The 19,548-nt window shown below is 25.8% G+C and overlaps 1 protein-coding gene across 6 annotated transcripts in view; it reads left to right on the plus strand.

The window, feature by feature from the left end:
* LOC136985179 (talin-2-like) overlaps positions 1 to 19,548 on the plus strand; it is a 164,144-nt gene that overhangs the window by 96,309 nt on the left and 48,287 nt on the right. For all 6 annotated transcript variants that reach the window (XM_067282387.1, XM_067282385.1, XM_067282390.1 and 3 more), the window contains exons 11-21: positions 1,316 to 1,405; positions 5,130 to 5,195; positions 6,758 to 6,859; positions 9,600 to 9,676; positions 10,373 to 10,467; positions 13,675 to 13,763; positions 16,311 to 16,563; positions 16,662 to 16,713; positions 16,786 to 16,939; positions 17,534 to 17,635; positions 18,106 to 18,273. In XM_067282387.1, coding sequence (XP_067138488.1) covers positions 1,316 to 1,405; positions 5,130 to 5,195; positions 6,758 to 6,859; positions 9,600 to 9,676; positions 10,373 to 10,467; positions 13,675 to 13,763; positions 16,311 to 16,563; positions 16,662 to 16,713; positions 16,786 to 16,939; positions 17,534 to 17,635; positions 18,106 to 18,273 — 1,248 coding nt within the window. The remainder of the gene's footprint in view (positions 1 to 1,315; positions 1,406 to 5,129; positions 5,196 to 6,757; positions 6,860 to 9,599; positions 9,677 to 10,372; positions 10,468 to 13,674; positions 13,764 to 16,310; positions 16,564 to 16,661; positions 16,714 to 16,785; positions 16,940 to 17,533; positions 17,636 to 18,105; positions 18,274 to 19,548) is intronic.

The raw sequence follows: 19,548 nt of genomic DNA on the forward strand, positions 1-19,548 counted from the left end.
TCATTTTCATAATAATGAAATACAATGTACAAGCACAATCAGTGAATCAATATTTAGCAAAATTTTTATGCCATTTGTATGTATTATTAAAAACTGATTTTTTTTCTGTGATTTTATTAAAACATTGCATTAATCTGCTTTACATTGCATTAAAAAGTCTATATATAATATTTTATTTATTCATTAATTTTGATATTCTAAAATGTTATCATCATTAATATTAATCAGAGATTAAGTTTTTATATTATTGTGAAACTGATTAAAATTCATTGTATTATTTTAATATGAAGATGATTCAAGGTTAATCTGGATTTTCATTTGAAAAACTTCAAAGCAAAGATACAAAATTTTTATTCTTTCTCAAAGTATTTCATTTAACATTCACAAACACTCTATAGAATTTATAGATAATTTTTTCAACAAATTCTACACTCATATCAACCATATCAATAAATGTAGTACTGGATATCAATTTTTTTCTCCAAGATCAGTGATTTGACATGATTATTGATGTATTGGATATCTGTTTGCTGGATGAATGCATATGTAAGTGGTTTGACACTTTTTCATAGTCTTCACAAAATATATGTCATTCATAAACACTTGTCTTTGACAACAGTAATTTTTTTGAACTATGCAAAAATAAAAAATTTCAACCAATTTTATTTTCTCAACTTCATAACAATGTTTTGTCAAGAATTTGACAAAACATTGTTATTCTATATTTGTATGACACCATCTTGAATAGCCTACCACAGCAGATACCAACTGCAACCTATCAGAAAATAACAGATTTTCAACATGTTTTAACTTTTGGTTGAGTTTTGAGTTTGTAAAGAAAAATCCAAATTAACCTTAAATTATCTGTGTGTATGAATATCATATATTTCAATTTCAAAAAGAAAATTCAATAACTGTGTACAAAAAATATAGATATTAATAAATGATTTTCAGAAGAATTAATCAGGTGGTTGCAAAATACTGACTAAAATTTATGTTCAACAAAAATGTTAGTTTATAAATACAAATTTATATGCAGTTTGAAATGAAAGATATAAACAGTGTAAACATTTAAATTATATTTTAAGACTTTTTAATTGTACAAATATAAATATTGAATAACCCAATTCTTGATTTAATACTAACCAATCTGCTGAACTGTATTTGGCAGATCATTTGAAATTAATATAACTATAATATAGCCCAATACAATCTGGTAGATGGTTGGTATTAACATTCTAATTGATTAAGTTTTCGAATATTTTATTGGAAGTATTTAATACTTCGCAATATATTGAAAATTTATTTTTTTTAGGAGAAAATGAAAGGTAAAAATAAATTAGCTCCAAGATTATTAGGTGTGACAAAGGATAGTGTGCTGAGATTAGATGAGAAAACTAAAGAGGTAATTATTTTGATTTATAAATTTAAATTTAGCATTAGATGTTTAATATATACATAACAAATGGTTATTTATTCTTTGTTTAGATTTAGTGAAAAAATAATGTAATATACACTTAGAAAATTTACAAAATATTCTCAAATAAACAATACTTTAAAAAAGTATCTTCTCAGTTTCTCCCCTTTACACATCATCAGGAAATAACAGTCTTATGGCAGAGTTGATAGTTCATTAGAGGCTTCTCATCTGCCTCAATATAAAATGTTAAAATCTTTCCTTTGATGATGGCACAATAAATAAAAAATATACATTTGATAAAGTGGTCAGGACATTTATCAATTGTAAATGTAATATTATTTATTTTTATATAACTTGTTATTTTTTAATTTATTACATTTATTTATTTTTTAAATGAATAATAACAACAATGACAATAATTATTCAAAAAATTTTTTATCAATGCAAAAAATAATTACTGTATCTATCTTCATGCTTAGTTAACCAACTTGAATAAGATAAATCTGAATTTGAGCATTGTTTATAATGAAAGTTTCAACAATAATTATTTCTAGATTTTTGATATTAAGAGTTTTGAATATTTTAAATTTCTTAGAATTGGAGCAAATTTTTGAATCTTTCAAATTTAGGAAGGTAAATATAATTTTTAATTTATTATTCTAAAAGAAAATTTCATGAATTTTAAATAAGTTCTTGGAAATTAAATTTTCTTCATGAATAAAATATATTCTAATTTCCTGGGAATTAGTAAAAGACATTCTTAGTAGCTGATTTTTATTTGAATTGTTTAAAATATTTTTAATATTTCAGAACAGAAATACTTTAAACACTGAAGAGTTTGTGTTCCATAGCACATTTTTAAAACATGAATTTTTCTTTACCAAATTTTTAGAAATAAAATTGTTCTTTTCCATCTATTTAAAGTTTTACAAAGGATTAAAAAGTTTAAATTTTGTAACATTAAAAAATTTTTGCATGCAAATATTTTTTCCTCTTTTTGAAATTTAATTGGAAGTGAATTATTGAAATATTACTGCAATAAATATGCAGTAATGTTCTTAAAGATAAAAATGAAATCTTGAGAAATATAATAATAAAATATAAACTTTTCAGTTTGCTTTTATATTAAACACTATGAAATATTTCACTAAAAACATAAGCATGAAGATCTAAAATAATATACAAAGATAAATATTTAAAAACTTTAAATCAATAAATTAATTTTTATAGAACTAAAAAGCTATATTTTCTATAATCAGATGAAACTTTAAACAAGCATAAGTTATTTTCATAAAAGATGTTTTATACATACTATCATAATTTAAAAAATTCATCTAACATAATTGATAGTTATCAATTAAATTACATTTAAGATAAATCTGAACATTATACTAATGTACAATTATAAGGAAAGAATTTTAAAAATGGAAAAAACATTGCAGGGATAAAAAAAATGCACAGAGATTAGCTTGTAAAACTTACATATAAAATATTCTTTTAATAGCAGAAAAAATGGTAATTTAACCTGAAGAGTTTATTATGAAAGCAGAGAATCATTTCAAAAATTTCCATAAAGCATTTTCTTGAAAGGAATTAATGGGCAATTCCAATAAATTATCTTAGAGTAACAATCAATTACAGAAAATATTTCCAAATAATGCTTTTAAAAGATGTTAGATATTCTTGAGTTTTTGCAATTATTGTCTTGTTGAAGATATTTTAGAGTTGTTTTTGCTATTTCCATTTTATCCGAAGTTCTATTTAGTCCAGCATTCAAAAATTAATTAATTGTCTTTTTCTGCTTGCTTATCAAAGGTAAATCATCATTTATTAACATGTTTATCTCCAATGTGTTATAAAATCATCTCAAAAATGGTCATATGAGATTAGATTTTTTTCTGTTAATGTTTATTTACAGTGCAATAAGTTTATTATTTAGGTCCTATAAATATTAACATTAATAACTTTTTAGCAAGCTGAGTAATGAATTTATTCTTATTTACATTTTTTAGATCTAACTATAAACAAACTTCCTTAAGAACATATTAGAAATTACATTATTTTGAATGTTATTTCTAGTTTTATAATATAAATGTTATGAATGTCTAATAGGATTAAAGATAATATGGACTCACGTCAATATAAAATGAATTGTCTGTAGTGTTCACAAAATTCACAAGATACACTCTTTTTTCCAATGGATAATTAACACATTATCGACTAAATTGACAAACAAATGGAATAAGAATCAACAATTTGTGAATTCAGCAATAAATGAAAAAGATTTGATAAGATGATCATCTAGCTGTAAATGATCTTTAGGATAAGAGTTGGAAAAACTTGCCCCATTTGCACTATTCAGATTTCACAAACAATTGCAATTCCTGAAATAATTTTTGGAAAATACTCTTGATGATGATTGCATGTTTAAATATTATGAATTGAAACTTACATTAAAAGTATGTAATATAAATAAAGTATTACTTTGGTAAATCTCAATTTGAAAAAAAAATTCTATCAATTATTTTCCTTTCAAAATATTAAATGTTTACATTTAAAAGAATTCAAATTGTAAAAAATTTAGTGTATTTTTTAAATTCTTTGTCATATAAGATAACAAAAACCTGCAGGTTTTATATCAAATAATTTAAATGTAATTAAGGTTAGTTGTTTTCATACATTATTTTCATGAGCAACTAACATGTTTGTATGTGTATTTGTATATCAAGCGTAATCATCATTTATTGCAAAACTATCCACTAAATCTATTTAATAATATTTACTTTCGTAGTTTTTACAATTATTATCTTGAATTTATATATGTATTATAAATCCTGTCATTATATATTTATAAATCATTGTATATTATAATCATTATAAATGTTTATATTACTAACAAAATTAAATATTAATTTTATTACCTTGCTAAGCCAAACTGCCTTAACTCAAAGTTGTCTACAGTTCCAGGCATAGGTTTGGTGTATGGTTTTCCTTATAATATGGTCTTGTCAGTACTTTTAAACTCAAACCTATTTTTCATGTTCCCTACACCCTTTGATAGGTCCATGATCTTCATTTTTTCTTTTATTCCATGTGAATACAGACAATTAAGATAGACTCAAACCTGTTTTTGTGCAGTGTTTTTTTGTGCGATTTTTTTTATTTGTGCAATTTTTTTTGTGTGGTATATGTGAATTTCAATCAAATTGGTATACCGCACAAAAAAAATTGCACAAAACAAATCGCACAAATAAAATATTGCACAAAAAAAGACTGCACAAAAACAGGTTTGAGTGTAAACAAACACTATGACTCCACGTCAAACACAACAATATGCCATTACGATCTTGCATTGACATCCTTTTATTGATACAGTATGTTACCAACATTCTAGTGGTGCCTTGACAACAGACTCAAAAGCACCATAAAGTATATACAATTTTATAATCATTCTGTGAACAAATTCTTGAGAAATAGCTTGATAATGGGAAATCCATATCCACAGAAAAATTTTGAGAAAATCAAGTATTAAACCCAATAACTCAAAACACTCTAACTCAGTCAGGATTTTTTCCTTAAATTTTCACTTAAAAAGATTTTATTACATTAGATATAAATTTTTGCAAAGAACTTTATGTTATAATTTGAAAGATAATTAATATTAAATATATTTTATTTTAAAACTATATTATTATTCATTTATTTTCAGATATTAAAAACGTGGCCTTTAACTACAGTAAGAAGATGGGCAGCTTCACCTAATAGCTTTACCTTGGTAATATATTTCATTTATTTTTACTATAAATTATTTTTACAAATAAAAGTGTATTTTTTTTTACATTTTTTACAATAGTTACTTATAACTATATTTTTGATTTCAAATAAATTCCAGCAATAGATGTCATTAATATTTTTATGAAATATAAATTTGAACTAAAATTTGAAAATGCTTTTATGTTTGGACTAATGTTTGCATTATTTTAGAATATAAGAATAATTTTAAATGTTAAAATAAATTATTTTAGATATGTAAAAAACAAATTGAATTATTTTAAATTATTAATATGTAACCAATAAGTAATATTTAAAATGAAAATAGCAATACTGTTTAATACTATCATTCTATGCTGAGCTATTTTAACAGAATTATTTGAATGAACTTAAAACAATTCTGTTAAAATGTCTAAGATCCAGTTAACAAATTCTAGTTATAACTTATTTCCATTCTTATTAATAACTATTTTCTTCTCTCTAGTTTTCTGTTTTCTATATTTTAAATTAATTACCTTTTTTCAAATATATGATAATTTTGCCATCTTTTAGATTTACTATTTTTAATAATCCTTCTTTTTAAATATTTGCTTGTTATATTATCTATAACAATTTTGTATCATTATACCTGCATAATAATTGAATTTTATCCACTATTCTATTAGAATTTTATTCTGATCTATTATAATAAAATAAATTTTTCCTAATATATTATTTGATTTTCATCTAATTTCTTTTTCAAATTTGTTCAAACTTCTATACATCACACTATCGATATTTATCTTAAATACATGTGGATTGTCTTTCATTATTATCTTTAGATTTTTGTTTCATATTTTATTAACATCTTCAGTTTTATGTAGGTATTTATATCTAAAATTTTTATATTTTTCTTTTGTCAGTCTCAGCTACAGTTGTAAGCAAGTTGCTAAAGATTGATCCAGCATTTCACTTCTTAGAATTTTAAATTACAAAAATTGTTTATTTAAAATAATTATCTAATTAATTTCTTTCACTGTCTTCTTTCCTGTGCTCCTGTGTATATTATACATTTAAATTTCTAATTACTGCATTTTATATAGGATTGAATCTTTTTATTATCATTATAAATCAACGTATTTCTCCTACATACTCTTGCTGTTATTAAATCATTTTTTGTTTGAATATTTTTACAGTTAACATTGTTACAATTTTAAAAACTGGCTTCTAAAGAATGTGAATTTATGTATGATATTTAAAATTATGTCAAATAAAGATATATCAATTTTTTTATAATCTTACAATATATTTGTATTATTTAATATATTTTTTTATATCATTTCTATTCATAATCTATTTCAAATATTTAAAAAAATTTATTGTAAGCTTATCTCTTATTTATCAAAAATTTTGTACATATTGCAAAATTAAAATCATTATTTAGTCATAAAAATTGCTATTGAAATATTTTTTTATTACTAACTAAATTTAATGTTGTAGTATATAAACAGTTTATTAAGATTTTATTTGAATATTTACTTTTTTTAAAAAATAAATATTTTAATTATTATTTAAATTTTTATATAGGATTTTGGTGATTACTCAGATTCCTATTATTCTGTACAAACAACAGAAGGAGAACAAATTTCTCAACTTATTGCAGGGTATATTGATATTATTTTGAAAAGAGTAAGTTTTCTTAAATATTTTAAATTATAATAAATTTGAAAATGAATTAAGATGAAAGCGTTTCTTAGAAAAAAAATGCATGTTTATTTTGAATGGATATGTTGTTTATAGTCATAATAAAGATAAAGTTTGTCTCTATAGTGTAGATTAAAGTTCATTGTTTATTTTTTAATTAAAAAGTATTTTTTAGAATACTAGATCACTTCATCTTTAGTTATTTATTTAAAATTAAACAGATTAATGAAAACTTAACAGTCCATAAATAACAATGACACTAATTGCCTGTGTGATATAAAAATATAAGACATAAACATTATTGATAGTTTACATACCAGTATTAAATATGTTAAAAATACAAATTCATGGAAATATGAAGAAATGTAATTTCAAGTCAAAAATATCTGAAAATTTCATACAAGCTTGCCAATGATGCTACAAGTATCACATACTATGACAATACTATTTTTAAAAATGCTATTGACATTCTTGATGATTTCAGTTGAATAGTAAAAATTAGTTTTGAGGAACTACAGATTTTTTTTTCTATGTCTCTTATTTCCCAATCAAAATAAAATTTAATGAATGATTACAAGTATAGATCACAAGATATGGGGAATACTATACCAAATAATATGTTATTTTTGCTATATATTTTTTGTATCAACTGATGAGTTTGTAACTGTCCATTTTTCATATTGTTAATTTAAAAAAAAAAAACATTTTTAAAATTAGTTTTTAACTTGCAAGTTAGTTTAAAGTTAGGACTAAGATTGTTTTAGTTTTATTGGGATATATGTGTAGTTCTAGTTTCAATAAATTAAAATTGTGCTAGTTAGGACTCATCTTTTTTTGTATATATTTTAATTTTTTGGGTTGGATATTTTTCCCATATATTCAAACAGTTTGAGATTTGAATTACTAAATTTATTTATTATTTATTATATTTATATAATATTTGTTTATTTAGTAACTAGTAGACTGATATTGCAAATTTGTCATAATTTCAATGAACAAAACACAGAGTAAATTAGAGAAATTCCATATTAGTTATATTTTGTTAAGTAGACTCTGATTCTATATTCATTATTTCTTTATGACTATTTTCTTGAGTTAATCTTTCAGTATTATACTATTTGCATATCTTATCATATATTTGAATTTATCTCTGCTGCTAATTAAGATTATACTTATATCTTACACTGAATCTACTGTTTGAATAAAATAAAAAGTCTTACATTTGAACTCAAAAATCTTTAAAATTCAACAAGAAAACTTTGTATAATAAATATTTTTGATCTTTTTAAAGCTGTCTTTTTAGGTTATGCTTGGCTTAAATCCATTCCATTGTTTTCCTATGATGATAGATAAATGACATGCAATTAGTACTGTCGGTGACATGTATATCATGTATAGTTAAGGTTTACTGATTTTGTGTACTATGTTTTTTTTTTCAAATTTTCAGAATTTATGATTTAGTATTTTTTATTTTATTTAGAATGTAAGTTTTTATGGAAATCAGCAGCAGTTGAGATTTTATTACACTTTCTTTTAGAATTCATTTTTCTATAAGAAACAATAGAAACAGTTTTCTAGTTTATCTTTAAAAATATATATATGATTTTAGAGGATGTTTCTGTAATTTTGCAAAATTTGATAAGTTATATGTGATCTGAATATTGCAGACATTGATGTACCTGTTGTTGTATAGTGTGTACTGCTATATTATTATGATTTGTTTATGCATGCTCAAAATCAAATGGTTACCAGATTATATTGGGCAATATTAATGATACTAATCCAGCAATCATGTCTTTAATCTAAAAATTGAGCTTGTAGATGTTTGATTAAGAGCATGCATAAGTGTAGTCTGAACATGATACAGTTCATAACTATACTGTGTTAAATTTGATTGGAAAACTTGCAGAAATGTTAATGAACATATTATTGAACAAAATCAACATTCACAATGATTCATATTCATATAATAATTATTTTTCAGACATGCACTGTATTTTCTCTTGGAGTCTTTAATGCATAATGTGTCCAAATAAATTCTAATTTACAGAATACTAGCAAACTAAATTATTATTGGACAATTCCAGATTATTCGATGCCAGATTAACAAACTTCTAGTAACAAACTTATTTAATTCAAAAACTATATAGTTTTTGAATTAAATAAATAAAATTTGATGAGTCATTGTATCATTTTATATGTATGGAATAAATTAATTTTAAAATTAAATCAACAATTTTTAAAATTTTATTACCATGGATTAAAATGTAAATTAATTTAAACAAATGAATAATTATAATTTACATAACAACACAAACCATATTTAGGCTATTTATTTGTATAAAATTTTGATTTTTATATAATTATCCAATAATAACAAAAAATAGTTTTTATGAAAGACATTAAATATTGATAAACTGTATTATAAAAATAAATAAATTAATTAAACTAAGTTATATATAATGGGAAATATTGAAAAATAAGTAGTTTTGAAGGGTTATTTGAAAAATTTACTGTTGCTTTATAATAATAGAACTTTGAAATATCAATAAACTTTCAAAAATCAATAAAGTTTCTAATTTGAATATAATTCTCAACAATCATTTTACATTGTTTTTAAAAATATAATACACACACCATAATTATGTTTGTTTTCATTTGTACTGTTTTTATTAAGAAAATTTCTATGTATTTTACTATAACTTAAAATAACTATATATTACAGAAAAAAGCAAAAGATCATTTTGGAATAGAAGGAGATGAAGGCTCAACTATGGTTGAAGATAGTGTGTCTCCTGCAAAGTTAGTAATTTTATTATTTTATACTTTAACTCTATGCATTAATGGCAGGTATAGTGTATGGTCATGATTTTATTTGAATATACAGAAGAGGTGCAAAAGTAGGTATACAGTTGTTATTATGGGGGAAAAAACATATAGGGAGAAAATAAGAAGAAAAAACATTTATTTTTATGTACAAATTAAATCACAATCATAACTAATAAAAGATAATAAAAGTAATAATAATGAACATCCAACATTTGTATTTCTTAGATTGTCAACTGTATTCCTACTTCTGCACACCCCTGTATAAAAAATTTTATGAAAATTAAATTCTACTGGTTTTTCCATTTATCCAGAATATATTTAAATGTTGCTTGGTTGATTAAAATATGAACTGAATATTATGCTTGTAAGTCAGAAATTCTCTCTCCAATTTCAGTGTTTTCTCAAAACTTGTTATGGAATAGTTAATTAACGGTAAAGAAGATTAATCAATTAATAATTAATTTTTTATGCTCTCTATTATTTTGCAATAATTTAAATGACAAATATATGGTGAACTATTGCAAATTATAAGAAACATTTTTTGGAAATAAATAATTCTAACAAAATTTAGAGAAATAATTGTAAAGCTGAGTTTGATATTCGGTTAGAAATAATTGTAAATTGAATTTTGTGAAATAGTTGCAAATGATTTTTTTTATTTGTTATTAGAGCAACAATTTTACAACATAATCCTGCTGTGAAGTTGTCTCATGCAAGTACTGGTTCAGTTGCCATTCCTGCTGTTATGAGAGTTGGTGCAAATGGTAAGTAAATAAATATTTATAACAGAAAAATATGATTCAAAAATCTAAATAATTAATATATGACTAAGCAAATGAATCAAAACTTTCAAAAGTAATTTCTTTTTATATAGTAGATATACATTGTGGAGTCAAAACTAAACCAAACTTTTAATATTAGTTTTATTACATTAACAGTACAGTTGTCTCCAGAAGATAGCCTTTAAAATAAGTATTTTCTGTAGCTACACTTTTCTATGAACATTTATATGACTTATTGAAATAGTCGTATGTAAGATTTGCCAACCGGGGAAGGGGGAATCGGTTAGACTCAAGCCAAGATGAACAAGGGGTAAAAGACTGTGGGTAGTAGTTTGAACATACTGACATAAGCAGCTTTACAAAAGAAATCTATTTATTAAAAAACTTATAAACTGGCAGCTCACAAAGTAGTTGGGGAGATGCTCCTTCTTGGACAATGATCTTAAGAGAGAAAGTGTCCAAATATTTTTGTCTAGGTCTCTCTTCGTTTTTTCCTTGCCAGCCCCAGGGCAATGTCATGGATAAATCCAATGGAGGAAGGATGATGGACAATGGCAGAGCAAAGACAAGAATGACAGAACTTTGGCAAGGACAATCACAAAACACAGAGAGAGGAGTATATGGGTCACTTTGGTATGTTGTGTAAAGGAAAATTCTCACTTTGTCCTTGAAATTTGGGGTATTTAAAGGATTTTATCCTTGAATTCCATACTCCAATTGGTCTCCTCTCTTGTTTCCAGGTAGAAATAAGATTGGATTGGATTATGATCTTTGGTATTCAACTCGACATTATCTCTTGACTCTGATCAGTAGATGCTAATGGAACTTTGAAACCTACACTCATATTTTAGGCAGCAATGGTTCCTGTTTTGATGTTTTTCTCTTGTCAGACTGTCCAGTTTCCCCAATTTAATTAACTCCTATCATTATATGAGTGTCAGAGTCAAAGTTCAAACTCTCTGAACTGACATTGATGTACACATACTAACATGTATTAGTCACACTCAAGACTCATTTTTTTTTTTTTTTTGATTTATTTAGAAATAAAAATACAGAGTGCATGAAAAGTTCTGTCAATTTTTTGAAATACTTCAATAGTATAAAAATACTGTACAAATAAATAAATTCACAAAACTAAATGAACAATAAGTTTTATTTAACGAATAACAATAACAATAAGCAAAAAAATTTACAACAAATGCTCAAAAGTGCCTCCTTGAGCTTCAATGCATGTGTGTAGTCGCTTGCGAAAAGTTCCAACGATGGTTGCGCATTCTTCCACTGAAATTTTGTCCCAGGCACACGTCAACGCTACTTTCAGCTGATCCTCGGTGGTGTATCACGTTCCCGAGATTTTTTGCTCCAGGATCGACCACACTGAGTAGTCCAGCGGGTTAAGATCCAGCGATTTAGGTGGCCAAACGTCTTTGCCCAAAAGCCTGGAAACAGCTCTTCACTGACGGTAATTGTTGATTGGGCTGAATGCGCCTGTGCTGAGTTTTGCTGAAGCATGAATCCTTCTGGGCTGAAGTGCTGCGATGCCCATGGCTCCAATACGTCGCATAGGATCCGTTGCTGGTAGATGACAGCGTTGATCTTGATGTTCCACTCGATGAAGACCAGCAGCATCTTCCCAGTGGCGCAGATGCTGGCTCACATTATGATTGAAGCCGGAAAATGGCTGCGACCAATGGTTTTTGCGGCGGCAGTCTTTTGTTGACTCTTCTTGAGCAGCTGTCGATGGTTTTGGAAGTTTTGAAGCAGCTTGAGGGTGAAAATCATCTCGTTGGTGAAGAGCACCTTGTTCAAGCGACCAGCACCGACCAGCCATCACATTTGGTGAGCTTTCTCAAGCCTCTTTGCCTTTATTGCCTTATTTAAGAAGTGGACATGGGCGATTTTGTAGCTGCAAAGTCCCAACTTCCTCTTGACGATATTACGGACTCACTCCTTGCTGATTTGGAGCTCCTTGGCTGTTTTGCGCATGGACACCTCCAGATTGTGATGAATCCAGCATTGCACCTTGTTGATGTTCTCCAGAGTGGTCGTGGTGGTTGGACAACCATTCTGAGGACGGTCCACAATCTCTCTAGTCTCCTCGAAACGTTTCATGATTCTTTAGACAGTCCTCTGTTGGAAATTAGTTGCGCGAACAATGTCAGCTGTCTTCATTCCCAACTTGTGCAACTCGACAACGATGATACGTTCATTTTCATGAGACATAATGCTAGCACAATTAAAGATAAAAAAATGATTAGAGCACTTTCTTGATCAAAATTGCAAGTACAATCCAATAAAATCATAAAAAATAACAAAAAAATGCAACGACAAATGCCAAAAACGTACAAAAATAAAATTGACAGAACTTTTCACGCACCCTGTATATATATATATTTTTCTTACTTTGTTTAGCAATAGGTTTGGACTTGGTCTGGAACTTCACTCTGTGTTATCTTCTTGAGTACAATCATTGCATCATTGCAGTACTTTTTACCTCTTCTGTTGATTGATTCTGACATATTTCTGTAGTTTTTATTTTGATAAAGATATGAGTCTGCAGGAGTAAGGTCATATCTTCACCAAAATGAAAGCTCAACTGAAGGATTAACCAACACACTAAAAACCTTTTTTTGTGTCCCAGTACGAACGTTTTCAACCAAAAATTGGTCTTCGTCATGCTATTGACCAGTATAAAATTCGAAACTGGAACATTACCAACACTAGCACGTTGCTAACATTTCTACACCAGCAAATACATCGTATTATTTATTTGTGGGGATGTAACAATATTTTTATCACTTCAGTAGCATGTACGGCAAAAATTAGTTTCCAATTTTTAAATAATTTGGAATTTAAAATAATTTTAAACATGTTGTTTTTGAATTCCGGTTTCGAATTTTATACTTGTCAATAGCCTGACAAAGACCAAGAATTTGGTCGAAAATGTTAGTTTTTATCTAAAGCTGTTCTTACTGGGACACAAAAAAAGGTTTTTAGCATGCTGATTTATCCTTCCCAGGAATTGTGCAAAAAGTTGAAGGATTACTTTACTTTTATGAAAAAGGTTTTAATTGAAATTTTTGTATTTGTATGACAGTTTTTATTACATTTAATATATAAATTGTGTTTCTTACAAATATTAAAATCAGTTTAAAACAACAATAATAATGAATATAAAATCTGTTTTAGGTGTACAAAATTATGGTACAGGACAAATGGAAGGTGTTCAGTATGGTTCAGTGAAAGGTCAAGCTCACAATGCTTACAGTAGCATTATTGTAAGTATTCAGTTATAAAATATTTATTTTCACAATAAATAACAACTCATTAACTATGATTTTGTTGTGATTTTTGAAAATATGAATGTACTTTTAACATGTACCCATACAATTTGTTCTAATTTATCATGACAGAAAACTTTATAATTTAAAATTTTCCTCAAATCTTCCATTACGTTTCTGCTTACGTTGAAGTCTATAAAAACAAATCACCACTAAAATGACTGTGCTTTAAGACTTTCTTTGTCCATCTTTAGAATTCATATCACTGAAAACAAACCTTTTTAATCCCCTATTCAAACACAGTTTGGCAGTTTTAATCATTTTTTAGTTTATTATTCAAATTGAATGTAATTTCTGTTTTTTTCTTCTTTTCCACTTTTTACTTTTGGGATTATATTTTATTCTGTATGTTAACAATGAAGTAATTTAGTATTTTACCATGTCATACACAATACATATTACTTTTTACAATAACTATATATTATCAACTTTTTCTGATTTATACCCATTTTTGACAAGTCTTGTTTATCAAATCATACTGCCTGCTGTGTTATCAGCTTAGAGGTATGAAGGCGTACATGTCAGGATTTGCAATTTGGCACAGAGTATTAGGTGCCCAAATCATGCATGCAGAAAAAAAACCAGACTTGTAAGTAGTCAGGAGACTGAGAACAGAGTCAAAATAAAATACAAAATGGCGACACTCACTACAAACAGGCAGTAGTGTGAGATTTGTGCATGCATTGCTCATTGGAAAGTTGGAAATACAAATATTGTGAAATCGAATTTTGACAAACGAATCTTTGAAAAAATCCATTTACCTGTCCCATGTTATTTCCCACATATTTCTGGTCGCCACGTGCTAACCTTGACCAATTGACCGGAGATATCTCGTTTCACCGTCGGAATGTTTTTGAAACTAGATGGCATGTTGTTATAATTTTATATTAAAACTAACTTTCGAAATATAATTTAATTTTTTTTTTACATTTATTAATATACAGTAGAGAGTCGAAAATCGGCACCCTGGTAATCGGAATCGCCCGATAATCGGCACGATTTTCAGTCGGACTGTGTCGTGCTGAATCGAACGTTTTTGATACTAAATTTACTTCTAAAGTATAATTTTCATGTTTTTATATTCTTCAATATATTTATTTTGTTTGTACAAAATAAAGAAATAATTTTTAACAATACGATAGCCTCGATTATTATTATAAAAATTTTCGTTAGGTTTAAAATCGATGAAAATTCAACGCGAAGCGACACGCAACGGAGAAAAATTCAACAGGAAGCGACACGCAACGAAGAAAAATTTGAACATCAGACAGTTTAATATATTTTTTCGTACATAGACCGTAATCGGAACAAATCCCTAATCTGAACAACCCCAGTCCCCAATTGATGCCGATTTTCGACTCTCTACTGTATATGTATATATTGTTTGTGAAAAATAATAAAATAATTTCGGATGATACAATAGCCACAATTATTTTTTTTCAAAAACAGGAACGTTAGGCATAGGCAAAAATTCAACTCGGGTCGACAGGCAACAAACAGAAATTTTGACATTAGATAGGTTAATTTTGCTGAAAATGGCTCATGGATGACCTCATGGCATTGGCCGAGGCCACTGAGGTTTCAAAGATTACACTCAAAACCAGCAATACCAAAGAAGATTAGAGAATGAGAACAAGACTTGCCATGAGCGTCAAAGTGATCCCGCTTAGCAGTGAGTCTCCAAGACATAGTCTTGTCCCAAATACAGATTTGCCGTTTTACTTGTTGATCTTAATTATAACATTTTAAAACTCTTGACCTGGTTTTGCTGTGAATATAATTATTCATTTCTGTTTGATACATTTTTTAAAATATTTATACAGAAGATGAATAAAAATATAATAAACAATTATGTGCAATATGAAGTTAATTTAAAAAACCTTAAATCAACAAAACTGGTTATTAGAAATGCATTAAGAAAATTATTAGCCTTTGTTCATGACCATTGTTTTAGACACACAGATTTGTCTGTAAATTGGATTATCTGTTGATGAATTTCTACAAAGCTGAAACTTTCAGCAGATAGAAACAGTATCACTGCTCTTCAGTTTACTTTGGATGGATTTGTAATCTGTTGCACCATTATTGGACTACAGTCTCATTTGGATGGATTTGGTAGCTGATTCAAAATCTGTAACAAAAAAAAAAAAAAATAGCAGATACTACTACTACCTATGAGTAAAACAGTCATTATACTCTACAGTTATTGTTACACCACAATTCCCATGTATAGATCACACATAGTATAAATATAATGCCACAAACAGGAGCTTTTTGAATGCTGCTTGTAAAATAAAAATCATGGCTTTAAGAAAGAAAGAAAGAAAGAAAAAAAAAAAAAATAGAAATTAATTTTAATTAAAAGCATTGTTTTTGTAATAATTGGTATGCACTTAAGATTTCTAATAAATTTTATTAACGATTATCATTTGCTTTTCTTGCATACTTATATAAAGTAAAATTTTAAATATTTCATTTACTTAGCCACAACAAGCAAAAATCCACTCTTCCACTTCAGAACCTCAAAGAGCATTAATAAATACAATTGATGCAGGAAAACAAGCAGTTGATGCTGCACAGAAGGAGCTGCAAACAAAAGCACAGCTTCCAGAGTTAGGAACTGATCCTGCCTCTATACAATGGAAACAAAATACAATGGATGTGAAAAAACAGAATGTTTCATCTCAAATAGCTGCTATGAATGCTGCAACTGCCCAAGTTATTACTTTGACTTCAGGTAATAAGTTTATAAAATTAATTAATATTGAGTTGTTTTAAAGTATAATTCGTATATAAAATTTGAAAAAATATAATTTTTAATAATGTTTTTCTTAGCTCCACCAGAAGATGTTAATCATCCAGCAGTTGGAGCAGCTATTACAACAATGTAAGTTTGAAAGTTTTAAGAATGATTGGTTTATATAAATCATTTAATGATTTTCAAATAAATACATTTTAGAGCAACAAATCTACCTGAAATGTCAAAAGATGTTAAAATGATTGCTGCTTTAATGGATGATGATACTTCTGGAGAGAATATATTAGATGCTGCTCGAAATCTGTGTGTAGCATTTTCTGATTTCCTGAAAGCAGCAGAACCTGAAAGTAAAGAAGTAAGTTATATATTATATTTATGTTTTAGAGAAATAATTTGTAATTTTATAAATTTACAAAAAGGCATTTAAAATAAAATTTTTAAAAAAATTTATTATTGTAAATTCAAGAATCAATCATAAAAAATAGATTTGTACAGTTTTACATGTGAAGATAAGTAAAATTGTATCCAGGGGATCAAAAAACTGGAAAAACATCCACTACTTGATAAGGCAGAATATTTGATAACCCAGCATCACAATGGTCCCAATGATGCCGGGTTAATGGAAGGTCACTGTACCTAAAATTTTTTAATGTTAATATAATTTATGATGCATGTTCTATTAAATTTCTTTCAAGTACTTTTTCATTTATTTTAAAATTTAAAATTACACTGGTTTTTTTATTATTGAGTTTCCTTCATATTAAGTGATTTTGTTATCAGTTTTAAACTAATGTTACATTGAGTTTGTGTATTTTTCATTTGTTTATATTTATATCTAAATGTGAAGATATAATGTAATTTTTACAACATTAAATATTTAGAATAGTTGTATTATATCTTTCTAAAATTTCATATAATATCAAAACTTAATACAAAAATTTTTCTGTAGCCTCGTCAAACATTATTGAATGCCGCTAGTCGAGTTGGAGAAGCTAGTCATGCTGTATTATACACAATTGGCGAAGAAGATGAAATGGATAAAGAAGTTCAAGTAAGCATCATCTATTTGTTATTTATAATTTTTATTTCAATAATAATAATTAAATAAAGTTTAACATTTGTTTTATAAAGTTCTGAATGTATATATTTTAATATTTGTATTGTTAGTTTTATTACAATTTAAATGCACAGAAATTATTATAAACTTTAGCTGGCATTTTTTCTTAGTAAATATATTTTAATTATGTATTATTTTTTATTCTAGTATAATTTCCTAATATAATAATTTTATTTATTTGATGATCTATACTCATGAGAATATTAATACTAAATTTCGTATATTAAACATAATATAGTTGTATTTAATTAAGTAAATGATTTAATAATTGTTCTAATCAGTTTAACAAATTTGTTTTTAAAGAAAATTTGTAAATGATATAATTATCATTAATATATGATTGTAAATATACTATTTAATATAATAATACTAAAGCATATGTTATATTATTTTTATTTTGTCAGGATATCTTACTTAGTTTAGCTAAAGGTGTTGCTAATGCCACTGCCACATTAGTTCTTAAATCAAAGAATGTAGCTAGTAAATGTGAAGATCAAGCTGTGCAAAATAAAGTTATTAGTTCAGCTACACAGTGTGCACTTGCAACTTCACAATTAGTGGCTTGTGCTAAGGTAATATTGAATTTTTTTTTAAATATTTTGTTATATCATTAACATATTTTGTTTATAATTGTAGAGTGAATGTTTGAAATCTTTTATTTGTTAATAACTTTTCTGTACTGTTTTACAAAATATTTTGCAAAATTTTAATGAATTTGACATTCTCATTATGATTTTTATGTTGTTATAATTATCTGTTATAAAATATCTATCATTATTAAGCTATATTCCATCATTAGAAATTATTTATTTATGATTTGGTATGAATAAATGGTTTAAATTCTTCTTAACAGTTTCTTAGTGCTAAGTTTGTTGATTTTGATTTAATCATATAATAAAAAATGATTCTTTAATTATATATGAATTTGATAAATATTTCAATGAAAAGAAGAATTTGCTTATTTATATAACTAACTGAAAAAGTTGTACAACTTAGTATGAAAATTCAGTTTATCTAAAATAACAATAAATTTTCATTATGGATTAGATCCAGTTAAAAATATATTTTATCCAATGAAAATAAATATTATTAAAAGCCATTGCAAAATTTATTGTAATGAATCTTAAATGTAATATTTATATGTTGTTATGATTGATAAATTATTTACATTATTATAATTTGTAAATTACAAAAACATTAAATAAAAATTTTTATTAGCTTTTATTATTACTTACTAAGAAATGATGCAATGTAATTTTTTAATGAGTTTTTTTCTTATCACTGATTGGTTTTATTTTTAATTTTTGAATTTATGCTATTATTCATAGAAATGTTTGTAATCAGTAGGAATATTCTACACTTGAAATAATTTCTAACAGCTTATTTTTCACTTTTTTAATATGCTAAAAATACTGAATTGTTAGTTCAACTACTTTGGAATGACTTTTATCTATACTTATCACATTACATCTTGATTTCTTTCATAAATTTGAATTATTAGTTGATATTAAATTTTATTTTTCACTCATTTATAGCAATAAACATTGTTTCTTGTAATTCTAAGTTTAAGATTTTATAATAAAACTTTCAGAAAATCAAAAATAAAACTTTAATCTTACTTTTTACAAATACTTAATTTATATTTGAATTAAATATTCTTACATTAAAGAAAAACTTTTTATATAAAAAGAATTTATGCAAAATAAAATGCTATTAACTCAGAATTTAAACAGATATTATTGATTTCTTAAGTTAATCATATTTAATCCCATCTTCACTTATATTTATAAGTAATATTAATATATCTGTTAGTTAATAAAAATATTATATATCACTATATTTTTACA

This window comes from Centruroides vittatus, unplaced genomic scaffold, assembly GCF_030686945.1.
Source record: "Centruroides vittatus isolate TY-2023 unplaced genomic scaffold, ASM3068694v2 contig_955, whole genome shotgun sequence".
NCBI classification, from domain to species: domain Eukaryota; kingdom Metazoa; phylum Arthropoda; class Arachnida; order Scorpiones; family Buthidae; genus Centruroides; species Centruroides vittatus.